At 47.9% G+C, this 22,260-nt stretch overlaps 1 protein-coding gene across 5 annotated transcripts in view; it reads left to right on the top strand.

Annotated features, from left to right (window-relative positions):
- Window positions 1-22,260, top strand: part of LOC138452997 (oxysterols receptor LXR-beta-like) — a 427,073-nt gene that overhangs the window by 319,657 nt on the left and 85,156 nt on the right. For all 5 annotated transcript variants that reach the window (XM_069605405.1, XM_069605431.1, XM_069605411.1 and 2 more), the window contains exon 8: window positions 20,878-20,977. In XM_069605405.1, the coding sequence (XP_069461506.1) occupies window positions 20,878-20,977 (100 nt within the window). The remainder of the gene's footprint in view (window positions 1-20,877; window positions 20,978-22,260) is intronic.

Below are 22,260 nucleotides of genomic sequence, written 5' to 3' on the forward strand. Positions count from 1 at the left end.
AAGTTCATATCTGAAAATGCAGATTCACAGAGATAGGTGGAACCAAACAGAGAAGTCACTTTTAATGCTGCTGTGCAAATGTTAATGTACTCCTTGTGATCAACAAGGCTCCAGAAATTGGTGGGAGATTGTCTGCTTTTCAACTGAATGTCCCCTTGCAGGCTGACAATCTCCATTTCCATAGCACAACTCTTCAGGTTAAACAGCACACCCATTTGTTCTGTAAGTTCACAAACATTGACTTCCATGAAGGGGTTTGCAATGAACATCACACACGGTTCAATCCTTTCGAAATCCCTGAACCGGTCACTGAACTCTTCCTTAAGCCTGCTCAGTAGACTGCTGTATTTAACTAATTTCAGGAGTTCAGGACTAGCTGTATGCTCTGTCAGCATTTGCATTACAGAAGGGAAATGATGCATTTTCCTTTCCACCACTTGTTCAGTGAAAAGGTTAAGTTTTGACTTAAATGTCTTTACTGCGCTTATCATGTCAGCAATGGTTTTACCCTTTCCTTGTAGTTCACAGTTCAGGGTATTTAATTTCTCAGTAACATCTGCCAGAAATGCCAAATCAAGTAGCCAAGAAATGCTGCATAATTGGCCGATGTCTTCATTTCTTGACCTCATGAAGTCTTTGATTTCTGGCAAAAGTGAAAGAAAGCGACGTAGTATTTTTCCCCTGCTAAGCCATGGGATTTCCGTGTGTAGCAACAGATCACTATGTGCGGCAGATAGTTCTTCACCATTCGAGCAAACAGTGCTAGCTGGGCAGTATCACTTGCATCAACCGATTCATCACACTAAATGGAGAAAAAACTGCATATGCTCAAATCTTTTTCTAATTGCCCCATCACATTGGCAGATAGTGCAGATACCCTCCTTGCCATTGTGTTTGCACCTACCTGCACATCTGAAATGGCAGACATAATGTCAGGGCAGTTTTTAAAATCTTTTAAAACTGACTCAGCCACGAGAACCATCGCACCTTTCACAACTGCACCATCTGTAAAAGTGCATTTGTGTTTTGCCAAATAATGTGCAACTTTGAAGGATGCCTCTGTTGCAGCATTTGCTTTCTTTGCAGGTTGGGTGAAAAATGATTGTTGCGTCTGCAGGGCAGCTTTTAGTTCAGCTATTCGTTGAGATCGCAGACGGCTTCCTTTAGGAAAGTTCTTTTCATATTGTGTATGCTTTGTGCCAAAATGCCTCTCGACATAACTCTTTTTTCCCACTGCAACTTTGGCACTGCAGATTAAACACACACACTTCCCTTTCACGCTTGCGAAAAAGAAATCGGTCTCCCACTCTTGATGAAAATGATACGTCTTCTGCCTTTTGTTGGATGATCCGCCTACTTCTGCATCCATGATTTCAACAAGTGTCGTTTTGTTTGTACGTTTCTTTTGGGACTGCACGTGTAATGTAATCTGAGGAGGATTTGAATGTGTTATGGTTTTAAAAATAATTGAGCACACAAAATTCTGCTTAGTCCAAAAATAAAAACCAGTGCCATTTAGCACATTCGCAATTTCTCAAAATATTAACTTTGTGGCATGCACCTATGCCAAGTCACCGAATCTAGCCAAGGATAATGAAGGTCAAAGCCTACTTTGTTGAATGTCCTTAAAAGTCATAATTATTGATAAAAAAAAAATGATCACAGCAGAATAGTTATGTTGGCCCTGATACAGCCTGTCCTCCATGCAAAAAAAATCAGGTATAAATGGATGGTGAGACTAAATGCCTCTCAAATCAAGGGAACATGGGACTACAAGGGGGCCAGTGCAACAATAAACCAATTTTAGCCTTTAGTTTGCTGTGAAAGGAGATGCACGAGTATTTGTTGCATTTACTAGGAAGGATCGCGGCTGGTATGTGCGCCTCTATCACCCCACATTCGTCATAGCTGCACTAGTGGTAGTCATTAAACAGGAATGCATACCGAAAATCCACGCTGCATAGGGAAAGAGTTAGAGCCAGCCACCATCCCTACAGTGTTGGCTGTGCTCTGAGCAGTAGTCTTGTGAAGTTCAAACCACCTAGCATCACATTTATGAACAAAAGCCCTTAGTTGACAGTAATCTGGCACTTCTATCTTCGCTAATCCTGTAAATTGAAACAGGGCACTAATGTTACCCCAATATTACACCAGCCAATGTGCACCTGGAGAAAAAAAATTGGCACTACCACATTACTGCCACATTGGAACGATAGAGGCCTTTTCCTGCGTATTAGCCCTCACTTCTCGCTAAGAAGCCTATAAATTTTGACATCAATGATTGGATGTACTAAATGTGCGTCATTTGCAATGAGTCCACTGTGGAAAACCCATAAGCACATTGGTCCCGAGGGGGCTTGCTCGCCAGAGCCCTGCCCAGGGGTGGACTGGGAACTAAAAGATGCCCTGGAAATAATTACTGGGGACCAAAAGAGGCCTCGGAAATAATTGTCAAAGTGGCCCCATATGACACATTTTCAGCAAGCCCAATGCTTTTCCTATGTGAACATTTGGAAATGCCACACAAAAGAGGCCTAGGGTGCAGAGGCCCACCGGGAAATCTCCAGAGTTCCCTATAGGCCAGTCCACCCATGGGCCCCTGCCTTCGAAAAATAGCTGAAAAGGGGGTGGACTGGGAACTAAAAGAGGCCCTGGAAATACTTACTTGGGACCAAAAGAGGCCCTGGAAATTGTTTTCAAAGTGGCGCCACATGACACATTTTCAGCAAGCCCAATGCTTTTCCTATGCCAACATTTGGAAATGCCACACAAAAGAGGCCCAGGGTGCAGAGGCCCACTGGGAAATCTCCAGAGTTCCCTATAGGCCAGTCCACCCCTTGAAAATACTCAAAATGAGCCCAGGGTCGAAACGGAGGCATGAAGCTATCATGCTGCATGTCTCCGCTCGCCCTGGGCTGATTTCAGTTATGTGAGGTACTATTAGAAAAGCAGGGCTCTGGCGAGGAAGTCCCGAGGGGGCTTCCTCGCCAGAGCCCTGCCTTCTAAAAATAGCTCACATGATTGCAAACAAGCCCGGGGTCGAAACGGAGGCATGAAGCTATGATGCTGCATGTCTCCGCTCGCCCTGGGCTGATTTCAGTTATGTGAGGTACTATTAGAAAAGCAGGGCTCTGGCGAGGAAGTCCCGAGGGGGCTTCCTCGCCAGAGCCCTGCCTTCTAAAAATATCTCACATGATTGCAAACAAGCCCGGGGTCGAAACGGAGGCATGAAGCTATGATGCTGCATGTCTCCGCTCGCCCTGGGCTGATTTCAGTTATGTGAGGTACTATTAGAAAAGCAGGGCTCTGGCGAGGAAGTCCCGAGGGGGCTTCCTCGCCAGAGCCCTGCCTTCTAAAAATATCTCACATGATTGCAAACAAGCCCGGGGTCGAAACGGAGGCATGAAGCTATGATGCTGCATGTCTCCGCTCGCCCTGGGCTGATTTCAGTTATGTGAGGTACTATTAGAAAAGCAGGGCTCTGGCGAGGAAGTCCCGAGGGGGCTTCCTCGCCAGAGCCCTGCCTTCTAAAAATATCTCACATGATTGCAAACAAGCCCGGGGTCGAAACGGAGGCATGAAGCTATGATGCTGCATGTCTCCGCTCGCCCTGGGCTGATTTCAGTTATATAAGGTACTATTAGAAAAGCAGGGCTCTGGCGAGGAAGTCCCGAGGGGGCTTCCTCGCCAGAGCCCTGCCTTCTAAAAATATCTCACATGATTGCAAACAAGCCCGGGGTCGAAACGGAGGCATGAAGCTATGATGCTGCATGTCTCCGCTCGCCCTGGGCTGATTTCAGTTCTGTGAGGTACTATTAGAAAAGCAGGGCTCTGGCGAGGAAGTCCCGAGGGGGCTTCCTCGCCAGAGCCCTGCCTTCTAAAAATATCTCACATGATTGCAAACAAGCCCGGGGTCGAAACGGAGGCATGAAGCTATAATGCTGCATGTCTCCGCTCGCCCTGGGCTGATTTCAGTTCTGTGAGGTACTATTAGAAAAGCAGGGCTCTGGCGAGGAAGTCCCGAGGGGGCTTCCTCGCCAGAGCCCTGCCTTCTAAAAATAGCTCACATGATTGCAAACGAACCCGGGGTGAAGCAGAGACATTAAGCATCATAGCTAAATGTCTCCATTTCACCCCGGGCTTCGTTCTGCCGAGCTGCCCGCCCCTCTAACAGCACACACAACAGCTGTGCGCACAGGGGCTGCAGTGGCTCGGCAGAAAAAAAAAAGATTAACTTCCTCCATCCACCCGACCCGACCCAACTTACCTTCACAAAAGAAGTTTTCCTGCCAGTTTCAGCTCGCTCCTGGAATCCAAGCCCCAGCATCAGCCACTGTGGCCAATGGGAGCACAGCTCCCAGCAAGGAACGTGCTCTGGCCAATCACAAGGTGCAATCTATATGCTATAGAGAGTTGCAGGCCTGTGATTGGTCAGAGCACTTCCTGGCATAATTTTCATTTTTTTTTTCTGAAACTCGAGCGCGAGCTACTTCAAAGGCTCTGGCGAGCTACTGGTAGCTCGCGATCGACTGTTTGGAGACCACTGGCTTAGATGATATATTTACCAAGTGGGGACATCCATGTCTAGACTTCTTTGCAACAAAGCAAAGTGCGCAATGTCCAGCCAGACTTTGCATCCAGGTTTCCCGAACCAGTAATCCAAAGGGAATGCCCTGTGGATGAGTTGGTCAGGGAAATTTGCTTAAACGTTTCCACCAACACCACTCCTGTAATAAAATGGTGCACAAATGCACTAGAAATAAGTCATGCTAATACCGATAGCTCCAATGTGGGTGCGACCACCATGGTTTCCACATCAAATCAAACTAGCAATTTGCAAAGCAATCAAGCTTACGTGCTCATTCAACATGCTGTCCCAACACCAAGGGACAACATTCCATCCATACCTTCAGACTACGAATGTGGCAGCTTGGCTCCTGAAGTCATAGAATTTGGACATTTGAATCTTCCACAAAGCTGTATGGATATCCTTAAAGAAGCACAAAAGCCTTAACACTGGACAGTGTTATTTTAACAAGTGGAAAATCTGTTTTATTTGGTGCAGATCACAAAATATACATCCAATTGATGGTTCACGATCACACCTACTTAACTATATGCTTTACCTACTAGACTCTGGTTTAATATTGAATTCTGGTAAAATACACTTAGCAATTCTGTCTGCTTACACTACTTCTCAAAACCAAATATCCTGGTGGAAAGTACCAGTTATAAAAGCATTCATGGATGGAGTAAAAAGACTTTCTGATGCTTGTTAATCTGCTTAGAATCACATGCTGTGCAAATAGCCCGACATCCAGTGGTAACCGCATAGTATTGCATATTGTCTTTCAAGAATCGAAATGGGACGTCGACATTGGTGTGCCTGTAACACTATCCCTAACGTGACGTGTAGTGTACCCAAAATCCTTCACGCGTCGAGGTCCCTCAGATTGTTTTTTTCTGCCCAGTTTATTGGTTGCCTTATGCTGAGTTCTTCTAGAGACATTGCTATTGTGATACTTTTCGACCTTTGGTCGTTGATAGATATTAGCTTGCCGTCCCTTCCCTCGATGGCTGTTTCCTGACCTACGCCGAAGCCTGCTCCACGGACCTTCGACGGAAAGTGATCTGGTCGGCGCTACCGACGATGTGGCCAGGTTTTCTGGCCGGCCTACACAGTAGGAAGAGTGGGGTCACTCCTTTTTAAGAATGCCTTTCCCTTTCCTCTTTGTTCCCTTGGTCTTGTCGGCACTGTATTATTCCTCCGATTTGGAGGGGACTTCATTTAGGTTTTGTCCTTCATGCAAGGCCAAATTCCAGTGGAAAGACAAACACCTTAAGTGTAATAGGTGTCTTCCCCTTAACCACTACGAAGCGGCCTGTGCGGCTTGTAAGCTCCTGTGTCCGAAGACACTAAAGGAGCGCTGTGTTAAGCGGTAGGCGGCCTACGGAATGTCGCAGGACGAGAGTAGTTCCCCCACCACCGCAGCCACCAAGTCTGACGAGGGGCATAGTGACGGCCAGGGCTCCGAATCGGAGGCCATTGACCTTACGGCCGAGCACTCGCGCTCTGTGTCGTCCATTCCCGGCCCGAACAGGCACGACGTGAGTCCTGCTATGGGGACTGTACATCCCGGCGACAAGGACGCACACTCTTCCCACACTAAAGACACAACCCCCGGTTCATCTTCAAAACAGTCGAAGCGTTCCATCGTGCCAACGGGCACATCGGATAGTTTGCCAGTGCCCGCCGATCGGCAGCCCTCCCCGAAACCACAGATGAGGCATGTGACCGGGCAGTCTAAATCAAAGGGTGCTACCACCAATATTCAAGTGTCCATCGAAACGCATCAGAAGAAGGCGTCGGCGGAACAGAAGGCCTGGTTATGCCAAAAACAACCTCGCAACTGCAGGCCCAGTCCAAACACTCTACTGAGACACCAGATATTGCCGAAAGCATCGCTAGGATTGTTTCGGCGTCAAATCAGAAAAACGGTCAAAGGACTTGTCGAAACATAGAGAAGGGCCTAAGGATTCATCGAAACCTACAGATAGGCCTAAAGATACATCCAAAGACACGCCACTACCGTCGGAACCTCGAAAGGACTTTTCAGAGGGCCCTGGGTCTCTTTCTTTGACGTTAAAAGAGAAATCTCGACGTTCTGCAGCAGAAGACCAACTAGAAGAGCCTTTCCCACCGCTAGACTCCTCTGGTTCCTCAATATGGACCAGAGAGAAGTTTGAGGGGTGGATGAATAGGTTAGGGAGGTTTGTGGAACTTTCAGAGAAGTCTATACCCAAAAGACCTCGAAGAGAGTTGTTTTCCCCCTGTTGCAAAGTTTCAAAAGACTTTTGATCCTTTTCGGGAAGAAGAAACTTATGACCTCAGTGAGGATGAGATCCTTGTAGACCAATTTAATCAGGATGAATATCCATTTGAGAACCCTGTGGATGAGCACATTGACCCCACAGAGGAGTGGGAGGACAACCATGACCGGGTCGACCCTCATCGATGGGCATCACCTATTCCAACACCGGAACCTGACGCCCTGTGCATGGATTTCTCCCCTACCACACCCACTCAACAGGCCTGCCCAGTTGACGACCAGATGGCGTTTAACTCTATCTTAAGGCGGCAATGGAACATTTCCAGATGGCTACTCAGGAAGCTGTACCAGACATCCTGAAGGAAAAACCACCGGCTAGCCAAGCCATTCCTTTGTTGAACTCAATCAAGAAACGCTTGGCTCCTTCTTTGTTGATACCCGCCCTACCAAGGGCAGTCAATCCTAGAGTAGAAAAACTGTTTCGCCCTTCCCCTTCTGATCCTCTTTACATCAGGGGTCCTGCTACTCCAGATACCCTGGTGGTAACTACAACCAGGAAGAGGGTGGGGGGTCCCCCTGTCCACAGGCAAAGCACCCCCTGATGAGGAGTGCAAAAGGTTATACGCACTAGGAAAAAGGGTCACAACTGCCGCAGAATTTTCCACTCACATAGCTAATAACACAAATTTGTAGGCTAGCTTTTCAGACACACAATGGAACATGCTACAAGAGGGCCTTCAAGAAGTCCCTGAACCGCTGCAGGCTAGCCCGCTTTCCATTGTAGCTGAGGGCAAACAGGTTAATCGGAGTATTCTCAAAAATACTTTAGATGCAGCAGAAACAGCTGGCAGGACCTTGGCACAAGGTACCCTCCTAAAGAGGCACGCATGGTTACGAAACTCTGGTTTCAAACAAGAAACCCCAGTTTCACTAATAAATAAGCTGATGGAGGAGACTAACTTATTTGGGAAAGCGGTTGACAAATCGCTTGAAACAGCTCAAAAGGAGCACGACACCCTCAAGACCCTGGATCAAATCACCCACAGGCCTTCGGCAAGGAGAGGGAGCGGTTCTTTTCATGGCCAACGCTTCCCTCACAACCAATATGGTTCAGGAAATAACTGGTCCTCGCTCCAGGGAACCAGCTACACCACCCTGTATCCCCCAAGAGGTCAACGACGTGGAAAAGGAAGGAGCCGAAATTCCACCCATAGAAGCTCCCCAGCCTCAGGTCAGAAATGACCAGCAGATACAAGTCCCCTTCCATGCAACCCCGGTCGGGGGCCGGCTAACATCATTTCTTCAAGCATGGGAGGAGATAACAGACCAGTTGGTAATCAAGACCATCGCCCACGGGAACTGCATAGAATTCTGCCGGACGCCCCAATTCAGACCTCCACAATCAAGACGCCTGATGCCGGAACTCCTGCGCATCCTGCTACAAGAGGTCGAGATACTGCAGGAAAAGGGCGCCATAGAAGTCGTACCTCTTCTAGAGGTAAACAAGGGTATTTATTCAGTGTACTTCCTTGTACCCAAAAAGGATCTCACCATGCACCCTGTACTAGATTTGCGCCCAGCGAACAAATTTGTCAAACCTCAAATGTTTTGTATGGTCACTCTGCAGGAAGTGATTCCCTTGCTCACACAGGCAGACTACATGGCAACATTGGACATGAAAGATGCGCACTTTCATATTTCAATGTTGCCAGCGCACAGAAAATACCTCAGATTCATGATAGAAGACAAGCTGTCAGTGGAAGGCATTACCTTTCGGCATTGCCTCAGCACCAAGGGTATTTACAAAGGTACTGGCAGTGGTAGCAGCACACCTGCGCAGATTATCCATCCCTGTTTATCCTTACCTCGACGCCTGGCTAATAACAGGGGATTCCTACGGAACGTGCCTTTCAAACACTCAAAAGACGATACACCTCTTATTCAGCCTGGGATTTTCCACAAATGAGAAGAAATCCAATTTAGAGCCCAGTCAAGTCAAGCAGTTCCTAGGAGCTGTTATTCGAACAAGGGACGGCCTCGTGTTCCCCTCCAATGAGAGGGTCCAAAAATGTTATTTCAAATCCCTCAATATGTAGCCAGTCGGGAGGTGACTGTACCGAAGGCCATGCAACTGTTAGGAATGACGGCGCCCGGCATTTATTTGGTTCCTCACGCCCAGTTGCGCATGCATCCAATGCAAGAGTGGCTCAACAGCCAGTGGACAATGGGATGGAACAATCTAGTGATTGTCTCGCCAGCCTTCGTTCTCTCTCTGCAGTGGTGGTCGAGGGAAGACCTCCTGAAAGGAAAATCCTTCACCACCCCTGCAGCAGAAGCCACTCTCACTACAGACACATCTCTCACGGGGTGGGGGGGCTCACCTCCTTCAGCAAACGGCACACAGAGTCTGGATTTCAGAGATAGCATCCAACCACATAAATCTTTTGGAGCTATTAGCGATATTCAAAGCTCTGAACGCCTTTCAGACACAACTTCAAGGAAAGACGGTCCCGATCCTTACAGACAGCACCACAGCCATGTACTATTCAAACAAACAAGGCGGCACTCACTCTCGAGGCTGTCCAAACTGTCCCAGAACATTTGGAAGCTGGCTCTCAAACACATGTTCCTGTTGTCACAACATGTTCTGGGGGAACTTAATCTTCTGGCAGAAGTACTCGGCAGAGATTTCCCACTACCCATGGAGTACGAATGGCGATTACACAAAGACATTGGGCCTCATTACGAGTACAGCGGTAGCCGTGCCGGAAAAAACGGCAGGCTGCCGCCGTACCCATAATACCATTCCGCCTCCATGATTGCTGGAATCACTGGGGCATTACAACCCCTGTGACCCGGTAATTCCAGAGGCGGAATTCTGTAAATCCCCATACCCATGGAGTCCTACAGGACTCCATGGGGACGGGGACCATAGAAACACCGGTTTCGTCTATGACAGAGCCGGTGTTTCCATGTCCGCCTGCAGGTGGTTGGTGTTAATCCCGCCATGTCAGACCTGGTGGGTGTGACACACCCCGCCTGCAGGACTCGATCAGCCGGTCCGGAAAGAACAGTGGCGGCGGTTTTACTGCCACCGTTCTTTCCGGACCGGCAGGGTAGTAATGAGGCCCACGGTCTCCAACGTTTTCACAGAATGGGGCTTCCCAGAGACCGACCTGTTCGTAGCTCTGGAGAACGCTCAATACCAAGCCTACGCCTCCGGGTACCCCCCAGAACCATTCCATGGGGAACAGACTCTGGATCACATGGTCAGGGAAATTTGTTTGCGCTCCCTTCCATACCCCCCCACAACTCCCCTACTCAACAAGATAGTGCACAAGATGCACCAGGAACCTGTCACCATGATATTGGTGGCCCCCATGTGGGCCTGCCAACCCTGGTTTGCTCATCTAATGGAGATGTCCCCATCTCCTCCAATGAAACTGCCTTGCCCGTATAGCATGTTGTCTCAGGACAAAGGGGCAACACTTCACCCATGCCCGCAAACACTGAACTTAGCGGCCTGGCTCCTGAGGTCATAGAGTTTGGGCACCTACAACTCCCTCACAGATGTATGGACATACTCACAGAGGCAAGGAAACCTAATACACGATATTGCTATTCCAGTAAGTGGAAGCGTTTTGTCATCTGGTGCAATTCTAAGAGCATCAACCCATTGACTGCTCTCCGACCCATAGTGTTTTGTATCCGACTCATTTACTAGACTCGGGCCTGGTTTTTAACTCTCAAAAGCCTACACTACACCACAACAGAAGGTGTCATGGTGGAAGATACCAGTTATTAAGGCTTTCATGGAGGGGGTAAAGAGAATTCGCTCTCCCATTTCTAACCCGGCTCCCGGATGGGACCTAAATGTGGTATTGACTAGATTTATGGGGTCTCCATTCGAGCCCATGCATAAAGCAAGTCTCAAAGATCTCACGTACAAGACAGCCTTTTTAATAGCTATTACTTCCATAAGGAGAATCTGTGAACTGCAGGCCCTCTCAGTTCTAGACCCCTTTGTTACAGTTCTGAGATAAGGTGGTTCTAAGCACTCAATCTAGGTTTGCATCTAAATTAATTTCAAAGTTCCATGTGAACCAGTCCATAGAACTACCGACGTTCTTTCAGAACCCCTCAAGCCTGGGGGAGAGAAGCCTGCACACACTGGATCTCCGCAGAGCAGTCCTGTTTTACATGGAAAGAACTCGACCACTAAGAAAGACAAAACTGTTTTTTGTTTCAGTGGCAGCGGGGTAGAGAGGGAGACCCTGTCTCCAAATCTACTATCTCAAGGTGGATAGACAAAAGCATCACACTCTGTTACACTCTTGCTGAGAGAAAACTGCCCTTCAAGCCTAGAGCACACTCTACTCGAGGCACAGGGCTTCAATAGCATTCATTGCAAATGTTCCCCTAGATTCCATTTGCAAAGCGGCAACCTGGAGTTTTGTACATATCTATACAAAACACTATTGCCTAGACACTCATTCTAGGTCTGATTCTCAGGTGGGACAAGCAGTACTAAGACATCTTTTCACTACTGTTCCTTCTCACTACCCACCTCCAACTCCGGGTACTGCTCGCTAGTCTATGCACAGCATGATTCTAAACAGATTAACAAGCATCAGAAGACATGCATTACTTATGGTAAAAGCATTTCTGATGATTGTATCTGCCTAGATTCACATGCGCTCACCCTTCCTCCCCGCTTGGATGGAAGGAACTTTGACGTCTACTGCTTTTTTCTCTCATTTCTGTACTCACTCACAATAGTCATAAGGCTCCCTCACGGCAGAAAAAATACAATCGGAGGGACCTCGACGCGTGAGGGATTTTGGGTACACTACACGTCAAGTTAGGGATAGTGTTACAGGCACGCCCATGTCGACGTCCCCTTTAGATTCTCGTAAGACAAGATGCAATACTCTGCGGTTGCCACTGGATGTCAGACTGTATGCACAGCATGTGAATCTGAGCAGATACAATCATCAGAAATGGTTTTACAGTTAGTAATGCTTGTCATACCCTTCCATTTCAAATCCACCACAAAGCTGGTACCTTAATAAAGTTCTCACAAAACTCCTTAGTCCTCCTTTTGAACCTATGCACAAGGCTAGTCTGAAGCATTTATTCTTACAAGACGGCCTTTCTAGTGGCTATCACTTCAATAAGACTAATCTGTGCAAGCATTTCAGTACAAGACCCCTTTTCATTGTCCTCCACAAAGACAAGGTGGTTCTTAGTACACATCCTAGGTTTTCACCAAAATTAATTTCTAAGTTCCCTATTAACTAACCAATCTATTGAACTTCCTACTTTTTGCCAAAATCCTTCAAATTCTGCAGAAACAAGTCTCCATACCCTAGATGTAAGGAGGGCGGTCTTGTACTACATAAACAAAACTAAACCAATGAGGAAAACGGATCAAATCCGTTTCCATAGCAGTTGGCAGAGAAGATCATATTTCTAAAAACGCAATCTCCAAATGCATAGTCAAATGCATCCAACTTTGCTACTCACTTTCAAGAAAGACTTTATTTTTTCACCAAGAACTCACTCTACACGCGGCACAGGAGCTACGCTGGCATTTATTGCATATGTTCGTTTAGATGCAATTTGCAAAGCTGCATACTTTTCACTGCCTTTACGCGCACTCTAAAGCAGTTGGGAAAAGCAGTATTAAAACATCTATTTGCCGCTGTACCTTCTCACAACACACCTACTCCAGGTACTGCTTTCTAATCTCTGGTTAGCATGTGATCTAAGCAGATCCACAAGCCTCAGAAGTCGTACATTACTCACTGTAATTGTATTTCTGTTGCTTGTATCTGCTTAGATTCACATGCCTCCCCTCCTGGATGTTTCTATCTTTACCTTTCTACTTTATCTTTCTTGTACTCACGCGAACACTTCATTCGCCCTCATGTCAGAAACAAAACAATCTGAGGGACCACTGCGCTTGAAGGACCATAGGTACAGTAGACGTCACACTAGGGATAGTATTACAAACACGCCCAATCGATGTCCCTTTTTGAGTTTCGAAAACAAGTCATGTAATACTCTGCGACTACCACTAGATGTCAGACTATCCATAGCATGTCCACGCCCTGATTCCTGCAGGCTACCGGCGCGTTATAAACAGGTACATAACATAACATAACATGTGGTCGAAGCAGATACAAGCATCGGAGCTGGACATTTGGCCGCGATCGATTCAGCGTGGCACATTTCGGTGTGGCTGGCAGGGCACAGGGACATTTCGGCGTGGGGGTATCAGCGCAATGCAAAAGATTCATGGGAGACTTGCATGGAGCTTGCATGCTGCGCAGTTTAGAACCTCTGAACAGTGCCCCATCTGAGCCCTGTTCGCGTGAGCAAAATCGCTACAAACTGGAAGTCTTGTCCCGGCTGTGTGGCAGTGCCTGTTGCTGTTGTAGGCCAGGTGTCTGCGACATGTCTCTCCAGATGTTGTGACTACAGCTCCCCATCAGCTCTAGCCAGTAGTCAATGTTAAGGGATATTCGGGAGCCATAGTCCAAAATATCTGGAGAGGCACAGTTTGCAGACCCCCGTTATAGACTGAGCTGATGACAGTAGTTGTCCCTCTGGCGACTCACACCCAGGCCTCAGAAAGAGTAAGGGTATCTGTCTACCACAGCCATGGGGCAGCCTTCGGTGACCAAGTGATCAGCCCTGCGTGACCAAGGGTTCAACTCTGGTTAATTGAGTGATGAGCAGCTCTGGGCAGCCAATTGATCAACTATGAGTGACCAAGTGATCGGTAATAGATAACCAATCGATGTGTTCTAGGCAACCAAAACTGGCCTCAGGTGCAGCAGGACGACCTGATAAGGTTAAAGGTCAGACCGGTCCTGCTGGATGGTGCTGCTGCTGCTGAGTGGCTCCTGAAAGGAGCATGGCAGTGACCCCTGTTAAAAAGTGACTCTCGTACCTTCTTGAATGTACTTGTAAGGTTTATTCCAGCTTCTTGTGACACCTTGACAAGCAGTTACAATAGTTCTTAAATAAGTTACATAAGGACATTGAACACTGGCAGCCCATCACCCAGGCAGGGGATTCACCAACTGAGAAGGGCTGGAACCTTCACTCACACATTCCAACACTCAGACATACACACTCCACATGACATCACAACATTCCTGCTCACCCAGGCAGGACATATACAACAACCCCCACCCACTATTGATAGACCCCAGTGTGACAGGCTCTCTGTCTGACGCACGGCACCACCAGCTTCTGGCAATATCTCAGTGCCTGTGGTATGCTGCACCTGTGCTTGCTGCTTTACCGCTGGTAATCTACCCAGAGCAGGTAAAACAGTGAGGTTGTGATCCCTTTTACTTGATACTTCAACAAAAAAAGCCCTCTGCCAGATACACTTCTGAATCCAAGTATTATAGAGCGCTGAATCGATGCCCACATTAATCTGCCTCGTCCACCATTCTGGCAAAATATATACCTTTTGTAAGAGCTGCCCTGGTCTAGACCAGCGTGGACATGATGACTGGCAAAGGAAGACCCTGGAAAAGGTGGTCATCTTTGATGGGTTTGGGTGGTTGCGTGAAACCCAGGCTGTTCAAGGAATAAAAGACAGCCTCCTTTTATTGGAGACAAGGCAATGATTGTGTTAAAGAAGTGAACATAGTTTGTTGAGAAGTTACTGCAGTCATTAAAGCAAAATGAATGAAGTCAGAGAGGGTGAAGTTGCATCTGTGTGGCTTTGGGGTTCTGACTAGGGAGGAGTTGCACCTCTGGACCCATTTCTCAGCTATCACGCTATAGGAGAACAATTGTACCCAGCTAGGAGAACAATTGCAACCACCCAACATAAGTCAAAGGCCCACCCGACTGCCCCTCTATCTGCTACCAAGTCCCCTTCCTGGGTATTTGCAGCTGTGGCCCCTCAGCATGTGCACGTTCTGTGCATTGTCTGAAAATGTGCATCCTGGCCACAGCCTGTGGCCGCTTCCATTCTGGGGTCTACTGTGCCCCTGTTACATTTCACACAGGGGTGACTTGCAGCGATGCCCAGAGCACCACTATAGCTTCGTGTGTCGGCTGCAGCCGGACTTTAATTGATAGTTCCAATAAACAAACAGCTTGTAAACCCTGTTACAGGCAGTGATTCACTCCTAAATGGGGGGCGGGGAGACCATGCATGCACATGGGGTCTGTATAAGAAGTGGGTGATCAGGGTCCAGGCTCAGAAATTTAGAATCTACAAGATTGAGTGCTAGGGAGGAGGAATCAAGACTCTGGCCTGCTGTCTCGTTTTGAGTGTCCACAATGGTTCCGAGAGCAGCAGAAAGAAACCAAAAACAGCCGACCTGAAGCTGCGCCGTCTGCATGCACTTGTGTGCTAATACTTTTGAATCTTTTGGCTCACGTTATTCTTCTTTCTGCCTGCAAGCTACGAATGCAGGGGTCATTTTCCCATTTTGTTTGGCACAAGGATGTTTGTTACCCCGTGACTCTGATTCTTCCAGGTGACACTGCAGGTCTTCCGGAATCTTCTGTCCTTGGTAAGGATGAGTGAAGCCCAGGGGTGGTAGCGGTTGAGGGGAGCCCAGGGGAAGCAGATACACAGGTCACTTTTCGTGTCTGGGGCTGGTTGTGGTTCTCACCATACTGTTCCAGGCAACTTCTTGAAGACCCCAAATGAAGGAAAGATGCAGACCTCGATGGTGCAGACCCATCAGGACACCTCATGGGATTGCAAAACGATGGTTCCATCGGCACTTACCACGATCAGTCGGTGACATGTGATCTTCCAGCAGTTGACACAGAGACAGCCCCAGCTCAACTTCCTTGTGAGAAGGCTGAAATTGCGAGGGCAGGTGACTTATGGCATAAGCTGAAGCTTCTGTGTCCCCCAAGGCTCTGCTCGGAATGGCAAAGGGGTGCAGCACGGTAGCCCAAATGGGAGCTTGACATTCCACCGGGGTGGTCCATGGACACTCTAAAGGCTTCCAAAGCGTGTATACATGAGCAAGGGTCGGGACTGGTTGTTCCCGAGGGTGTAAGCACCAACAAGGGTCTTCTGAGATCAAGCAGAGGAGCAGGGCTTCACCGGGCCAATTACTGTTCATGCTGGTCAGCTGCAGGAGTGCTCTTCTTCGAATGATGATCTTTCAAATAGCTGCAGATGCCAACCTTTTATCCAAGTTTCCGGCTGTGAGCTAGTACAAGCCAGCCAATGATGAGGATCTGCAATATTTAAATGGCCCAGGGTTGTCAAATACTGGTCAAACATTGGTTATCACATCCATCCAGCAACAGACTTTCGGCTGCTAGAGGATGTGCACTGGGACCAGACAACCCCAGCCCCCTCCTTAGGTTCACACACACAAAGCCCAATTGCCTGATCCAAGATGGCCAAAGAACAAGTAAAAATCTCCTAGCAAGAAATTTTAGGGTCGCTAGCCACCTTTAGTAGCTATTCACGGTAAATGCAAAAGTGTACGAGAAAAATATAAAACTAACTGCACTTCACTGTAAATTGAGGTGTGCAATTGTAAAAATACCAGAATTCCAAAAGAGAGACAGTCTCCCATTACTGTCAATCTTAGGGACTAGCCTGTTTCCCCATAATAATTAGCACAATAGGAAAAAAGTAAAGCAGAATGCTTTACCGACCTCCAATTGGCAGAACCAGGCTAAAAAATAAGCAAAAAGGCTTGGTGTCGCATGCACATTTATGGAGCTAAAGGTGCAAAAAGAAAATCTTTCCTAACGTGTCCAAGATTGGTTGTTGGCAGCAAATATTCTTCTGCAATCACAAAGAGGTGATGGCTGGAATTCTTCTACCTTGTTTCTTTTCATTCTCATGTACACTTTTTCATTTTGCTGCTTAAAGCTTTTTATAGTACCATCTTCTCTAAAATGGCATTGTCGCGACATGTTAGCCTCTTCTTTGACCCTGTATTTTGGCCTTCTACCAGTCCTCTCAAGGCAGAATTTGACATATATGATGAGCCCTTCCCTGGGGAAAGCTTCAGCTTTCCAAGAAACCCAGCGAAATGCGTTTGTGGCTGTGTGTGGGGCTTGGACTGTCTGGTCCCAGTCCACATCAATCCCAAAGTGTCTGTTGCTGGGCAGATGTGGTTTACAGAGGTGGTTCATGATTAGATGGACAGCCCCTGCCAGTTTGAGTGGTGCAGATCCTTGCCATTGGTGGACTTGGGTGCAACTACAGCTTGAATCCTGGATAGAAGGGATGACTTTTGCAACCATTCATCTGTTTCTTTGTTGATAGCCTGAAGGCCTTCATCTGTGCTTTGATCCCTCGTCCACTGCTTGGGGATCCTGTCCTTGGAAGCCTTTGCAGGTCTCTCCGAACCATCCTATAGGCTGACCAGCTTCCTCACTGCTTCGGCTGCTGTCACGAGTTCAGAATTGGGACTTTGCAGAATCTCAACTTGTGAAACAAGAGACCTCCCAGCAGTTGCAGCTCTAGGGTCCGTGCGGGACGAGCTGCTTTGTTCCTGCAATGAGGGTCGACTTCTGCCATTTCTCCGAAGTGGCCATCACTTATCTCGGCCTGCATCCTGTCCTGGCAATACTCAGAGGTCTTTGACAACAAGTTGGTCCTTTCCTCATCGTGCCATGGCCACCCAGCTGTGTTCACTCCCAGGAACCATCTTGCCAGAGCACGGAACCGCTGCATAGCCAGACCTGTCACGCTCACCTAGTTTCCACGGGGGCGTAGCACGTAGTCGTATGACCGGGAACTGCACTGGTGTAGTTTTGATGCTATAGCGATGTCCTCTCCCTTGTTATCTCCCCAGAAGGCGTTAGCCTGTAATGTTGAAACAAGAAGTTAGCTATGGGTGGGTTAGCTTGGCGCCACTACCTGCCACCTCCTGGTGCCCGACTCCTCTCCTGCTCACCTATGAGTTTGGTGAGGTTGGCGCTCGTCCTGCTTGACCTTCAGCAGGTGCACGGTAGGCTCAGTCTTTCTCTGGGCGTAGTTACTTCACTGTTCCAGAGTGCTGTTGCTGCTTTTTCGGAATGCTTGGATAATCAGGTGAGTCACTATCTGAATAACAGCCTGGTATAGATGCTCATATTGTCCCAAGGCTTTAAACGTGTTTGTCTTTCTTGCAGATGCAGTTTCGTGCGTAGTCCGGGTGAAGATTCGGCCCTCATTGGATGCTGAGCTGGTTGCCTCCAGGTGAGTATAGGTGCGAATGAGTGCCGAATGACAGAGTAAATGTCTGTTTGTATGGTGCGCGACTAACCTGCTGTTTTTCTGTTCCCATTTTGCAGGCGCGACACGGCCCCAAGATGAAGAATGGAAGAACCGCTCCAAAGAAACCTAGAGGATGCAGAATCCCAGGTGAGTATCGGAATCTGCGTGGGAGTTCTTTTCCAACAGGGGCGACGATCAGAGAACCAGCTGTAGATGAGACCGATGGCCGGAATTGCAGGTAAGGGCTTGTCGCTGTAGTAACTCCTGTTCTTCTCCTTATCTTATTCCAGGCACCGATTGTTGTGCGTTGAGAGTCATGAAGATATAGGAGACCTCCGTCCCCAGGTGCCGCACAGGGAGAATCACTTATCACTCCCTGTGCAACCCTTGAGGCCACAGGTGGAGAAGATCCGAAGCCGGAACTGAAGTACCAGGAACCCCCAGGTAGCTGTAAGGGAAGGCAATGATTACAATCCAAGCAAGCAGGGCACAACGAGTAATCAAACAGAGAACAATCAGGGTCTTACCGGGGACTTGATAGGAAGGACGTTGAACCTGAAAGGGAGGATGGTTCCAGGACTCACTCAGGCAAGGGACCGGATAGGACCAGATGTAATTCGTCAGTCTCCACCTGAAGACTTTTGTACCGGAATAAAGGGTCCCAACAGTCTGATTACAACCACCACTTGGGAGGCGTGACCCACCGTGCAGCGAGGGGATCTGGGAGATCCAAGAGAAGTCCGTTGAGCAGAAAAGATGGGTCTGAAGCCAGGAAGAGCCGTCCGTGGAATAACCAAGAGCAAGATCCAGAGGGAGTCCGTGATTCAGTCCGAGGTCAAGAGCCGTGCTGAACAGAGGAGCCGGTGTCGCCGTAGCCAAACGTGATCCGCAAGAAGTCCAAATGACAAGAGCAAGGTTTCAGGAAGCCGGGTAAGTAAATACGAGTAAGTTCGCCGCCAGTCAGGGTCTCCAAGGAAATCAGCTGTGAAGCGTGGAGTACAGGTACTGCCCGGTTTAAATACGTTCACTTCCTGGTCACGTGACGATGATTGGAGTCACGTGACCGTGAACCCGGGGCACATGACCGTATGGACGAGTCACGTGACCGGGCCAACACGGTACGAGGGCTCGAGCGGCTGCCTAATCTCCATGGCAACTGCCAATGGAAAAACGGCCGCAGGCGCGACTGAATAGCGTGCAGCGATTGTTTCGCCAGCGCGCGAGCCACACCGGGTTGCCTGTTTGAGCTCTGGGGGACAGGTGGAGGAGAGTGAGCGCTGGATGACGGGACATGGCCGGAGGTACGTACCGAAGACATGACGCCGATGAATGGAAAGCACCAACGGGCGTGGCTGTAGAAGCTCGAGGGCAGAGCAGACATGGTGAGCGTTACACTGCAGGAGTGCAGAATAACTCGAAGCGTGTTCTGCTTGCAGGGTGTGGCTTATATAGCCTTGTAAGTAGTTCCAGGTAAAGTAGTCCCTTTACCACACCCTGTCTCTCAGGAAAAATAGTCCCTCTGCCACACCCTGGATTAAACAGAAGACTCAGCCTCACAGGCAGTTTAAATAGTTCCATAAGTTCAGCCCATCTCATGAGCCTGGCGCAAACGGCGCCAGGACTGAGTCCATGAGACTCTGGGGCACTTCCTAGGGGCCTGACAAGTCCTTCTGGTTGGTGGGGACTGGGATGGGCCCAACAGCTCCAGGGGTTTTGGAGCATGCACTATGACAGGACCGAAATCCTGATTCAAAAGTGGCCTCTGCCCAAGCAATCCCTATACCTTCTTCCACTGAACCAAGACACACAGTACGGGGGCCCAGCAATTGCATGAGTTGCCAAAGTGGTTCCTGAGCGATTCGGGGATCAGGGGGGTGAGTAAACCTACCTAATCCTAACCCTACCTCATTTCCATAGGGTTTAACGGGTGTAAAGTTCTTGCCTTACTGCTCCCTTTTCTGAGTGTAACCGGTGGAGTTCTTGTCAAGGATCCTGCCCTGGGCTTCCTGTAAAATAGCTGACTTTCATTATTCTTCAACTATTGAGGCACTTAAATCTGTCGATTGGCTTTGCCACCACTTTTTCAGACTCATTTAAAGATTCGTAGCCTTCTGAAAAGAACTGTTTTGGGACTTCTGACTCTAAGGGCAGTAGGCCCCCTTTTTTGTAGCTAGGAACAGACTTTTAAAGTGTAGGGTCATGTTCTTTTATAAGGGTTTGTTTGGCATTTCTAACTCCTTTCTTCCCTGCATATTAATGGTCTAATTTGGTTTTTACTTACATTGTTCTTCATGTGCTTTTCTACACTACAGTTCCTAGGATCGTGTTAACTGTGTTCAACAGTATAGTGTTAATGCTCTGTAGGCAGTCAAACCAAATGTGAATGTGTATAGAATAGTAGTGTATGTTTTTTTTTGTGTGTGTGTGTGTAATGCCTGTTGTTTTTCATTACTAAGAGTTTTGCAAAGGCCTAAGTATATAATTGTATTTTTATATATTCTGGGCAACTTCTTTTCTTAAGAGTACTCTTTGTGTGTTTTACTGGACCCTTCACCGCTATCTCACACTCCTATGTTTAAGCCTTGCCACTCAGTCACACTACCCAAAAAAAGCTTGGCTAGACATTGTCTTTTCCTGTTCACCAGAATAGGGTAGTCTCTCAGAATCTGTCCAAACGGCTGATTCTGAAAATCCATCTTAACAGGCCTGCCTGAAGTGCAGGCATTTCTCAGCCAATTATGAAGGCGAGAAGAGCGGAAAGACTAAAAAGCAGATTCACCATGAAGGTAATCTTTCCTTTTTGTATTATTTTATTTACTATTTTCACAGATCATGCTGCTGGAGACAGCCAGACGCTACAACCACGAGACAGAGTGTATCACATTCCTCAAGGACTTCACCTATAGCAAGGATGACTTTCATAGAGCAGGTAAGGAACAGCAGTTTAAGTCGCATGCGTTTGGGGTATCATTCTAAGGAGACACTTCCCAAGCATTCTTAAGACACCGAAGTGTGAGGACCAGCAAGTCTAACAGATACTCTGAATGACTTTTCTCAAAGAGGTGGCACTTCTCCCCATACATGCGAGAGAGACCAGTCTTTCACGTTTCTCTCTGTTTCATTGGGGAAGCTGGAGTGGGGGAGATTGCAAGTGTGTAGTAGTTCCCCTACATGATGTAAGGTGAGCCAGGGGTGATTGAGGCTCATATTGAATACTTGGATGGCAATATGCCTCTAGTGATCATTTTGTATCATGACATGAATGTGCATGTCGGAGTACCTTGGATCAGATGCGTTTCACTCACTAACCATTGCATTACTCTGACATTTGGGAATCACTGACCAGAATCTGATCTTCCTGTATGAATACAGAGATTTTCACAGGGAGAAAAAAGCAGGGGGTGAAGGTGCAGGGGTTCAGAGGTTGCTATCGTGGAGGCCTTTATTAGGAGGGCCTTAGGTTCTAAGAGGCCAACTTAGCAGATCTGCAAGGGCTTTTCACGCTTGGATCTAACCAAACTCTTTGGGTAGCATAGGCTGAGCAGTACAGCTTAGATTTTGGAGATCGGGGAGGGTTTGCTGTAGAGTTGCAGCGAACCGCACATAGAGACTGTAAAGAATAAGGTCACACAGATGTATACAAACATACTGGCCCTCATTACAACCCCGGCGCTAAACCATGGCGCTATTAGCACCATGGTTGGTGCCGGTGTTGTAACGAGTCCGCCATGGTGGAATGGGGAAATACCGCCCAATTCCAAGGTTGGCGGGCGGTATTTCCCCATTTCACCATGGCCCTTCCCCATTCCCATTTTCGCCCCATAGGGCTCAATGGGACTGGGGAAGGCGCTAAGTACGGTACCGCAAATTGCGGTACCGTAATTAGCACCGAGGTCCCTTTGCGGCACCCTACTTTAATGGCTGGTAAAACCAGCCGTTAAGGTCGGGTCCGTAAAGGGACCTCGTAATCAGGCGTTAAGGGTTTAACGGCGCCGACACCTTTTACGCCACCGTTAAACCCTTAACGCCAGGGTTGTAATGACCCCCACTGTTCATTAATAAAACACATACAATTAAAGTCAAGAGTAATGCACACTAAATAAGCAACTGTATACACATATGTCCACACAGTAGGATACATCCAAAGGGGATTACACAGCACTTTACAATCTACACAGTTGTAGTACTAATACAAACTAAAGGCATTACTGT

This window comes from Ambystoma mexicanum, chromosome 1p (genome assembly GCF_040938575.1).
Source record: "Ambystoma mexicanum isolate Mex_15411 chromosome 1p, UKY_AmexF1_1, whole genome shotgun sequence".
NCBI classification, from domain to species: Eukaryota; Metazoa; Chordata; class Amphibia; order Caudata; family Ambystomatidae; genus Ambystoma; species Ambystoma mexicanum.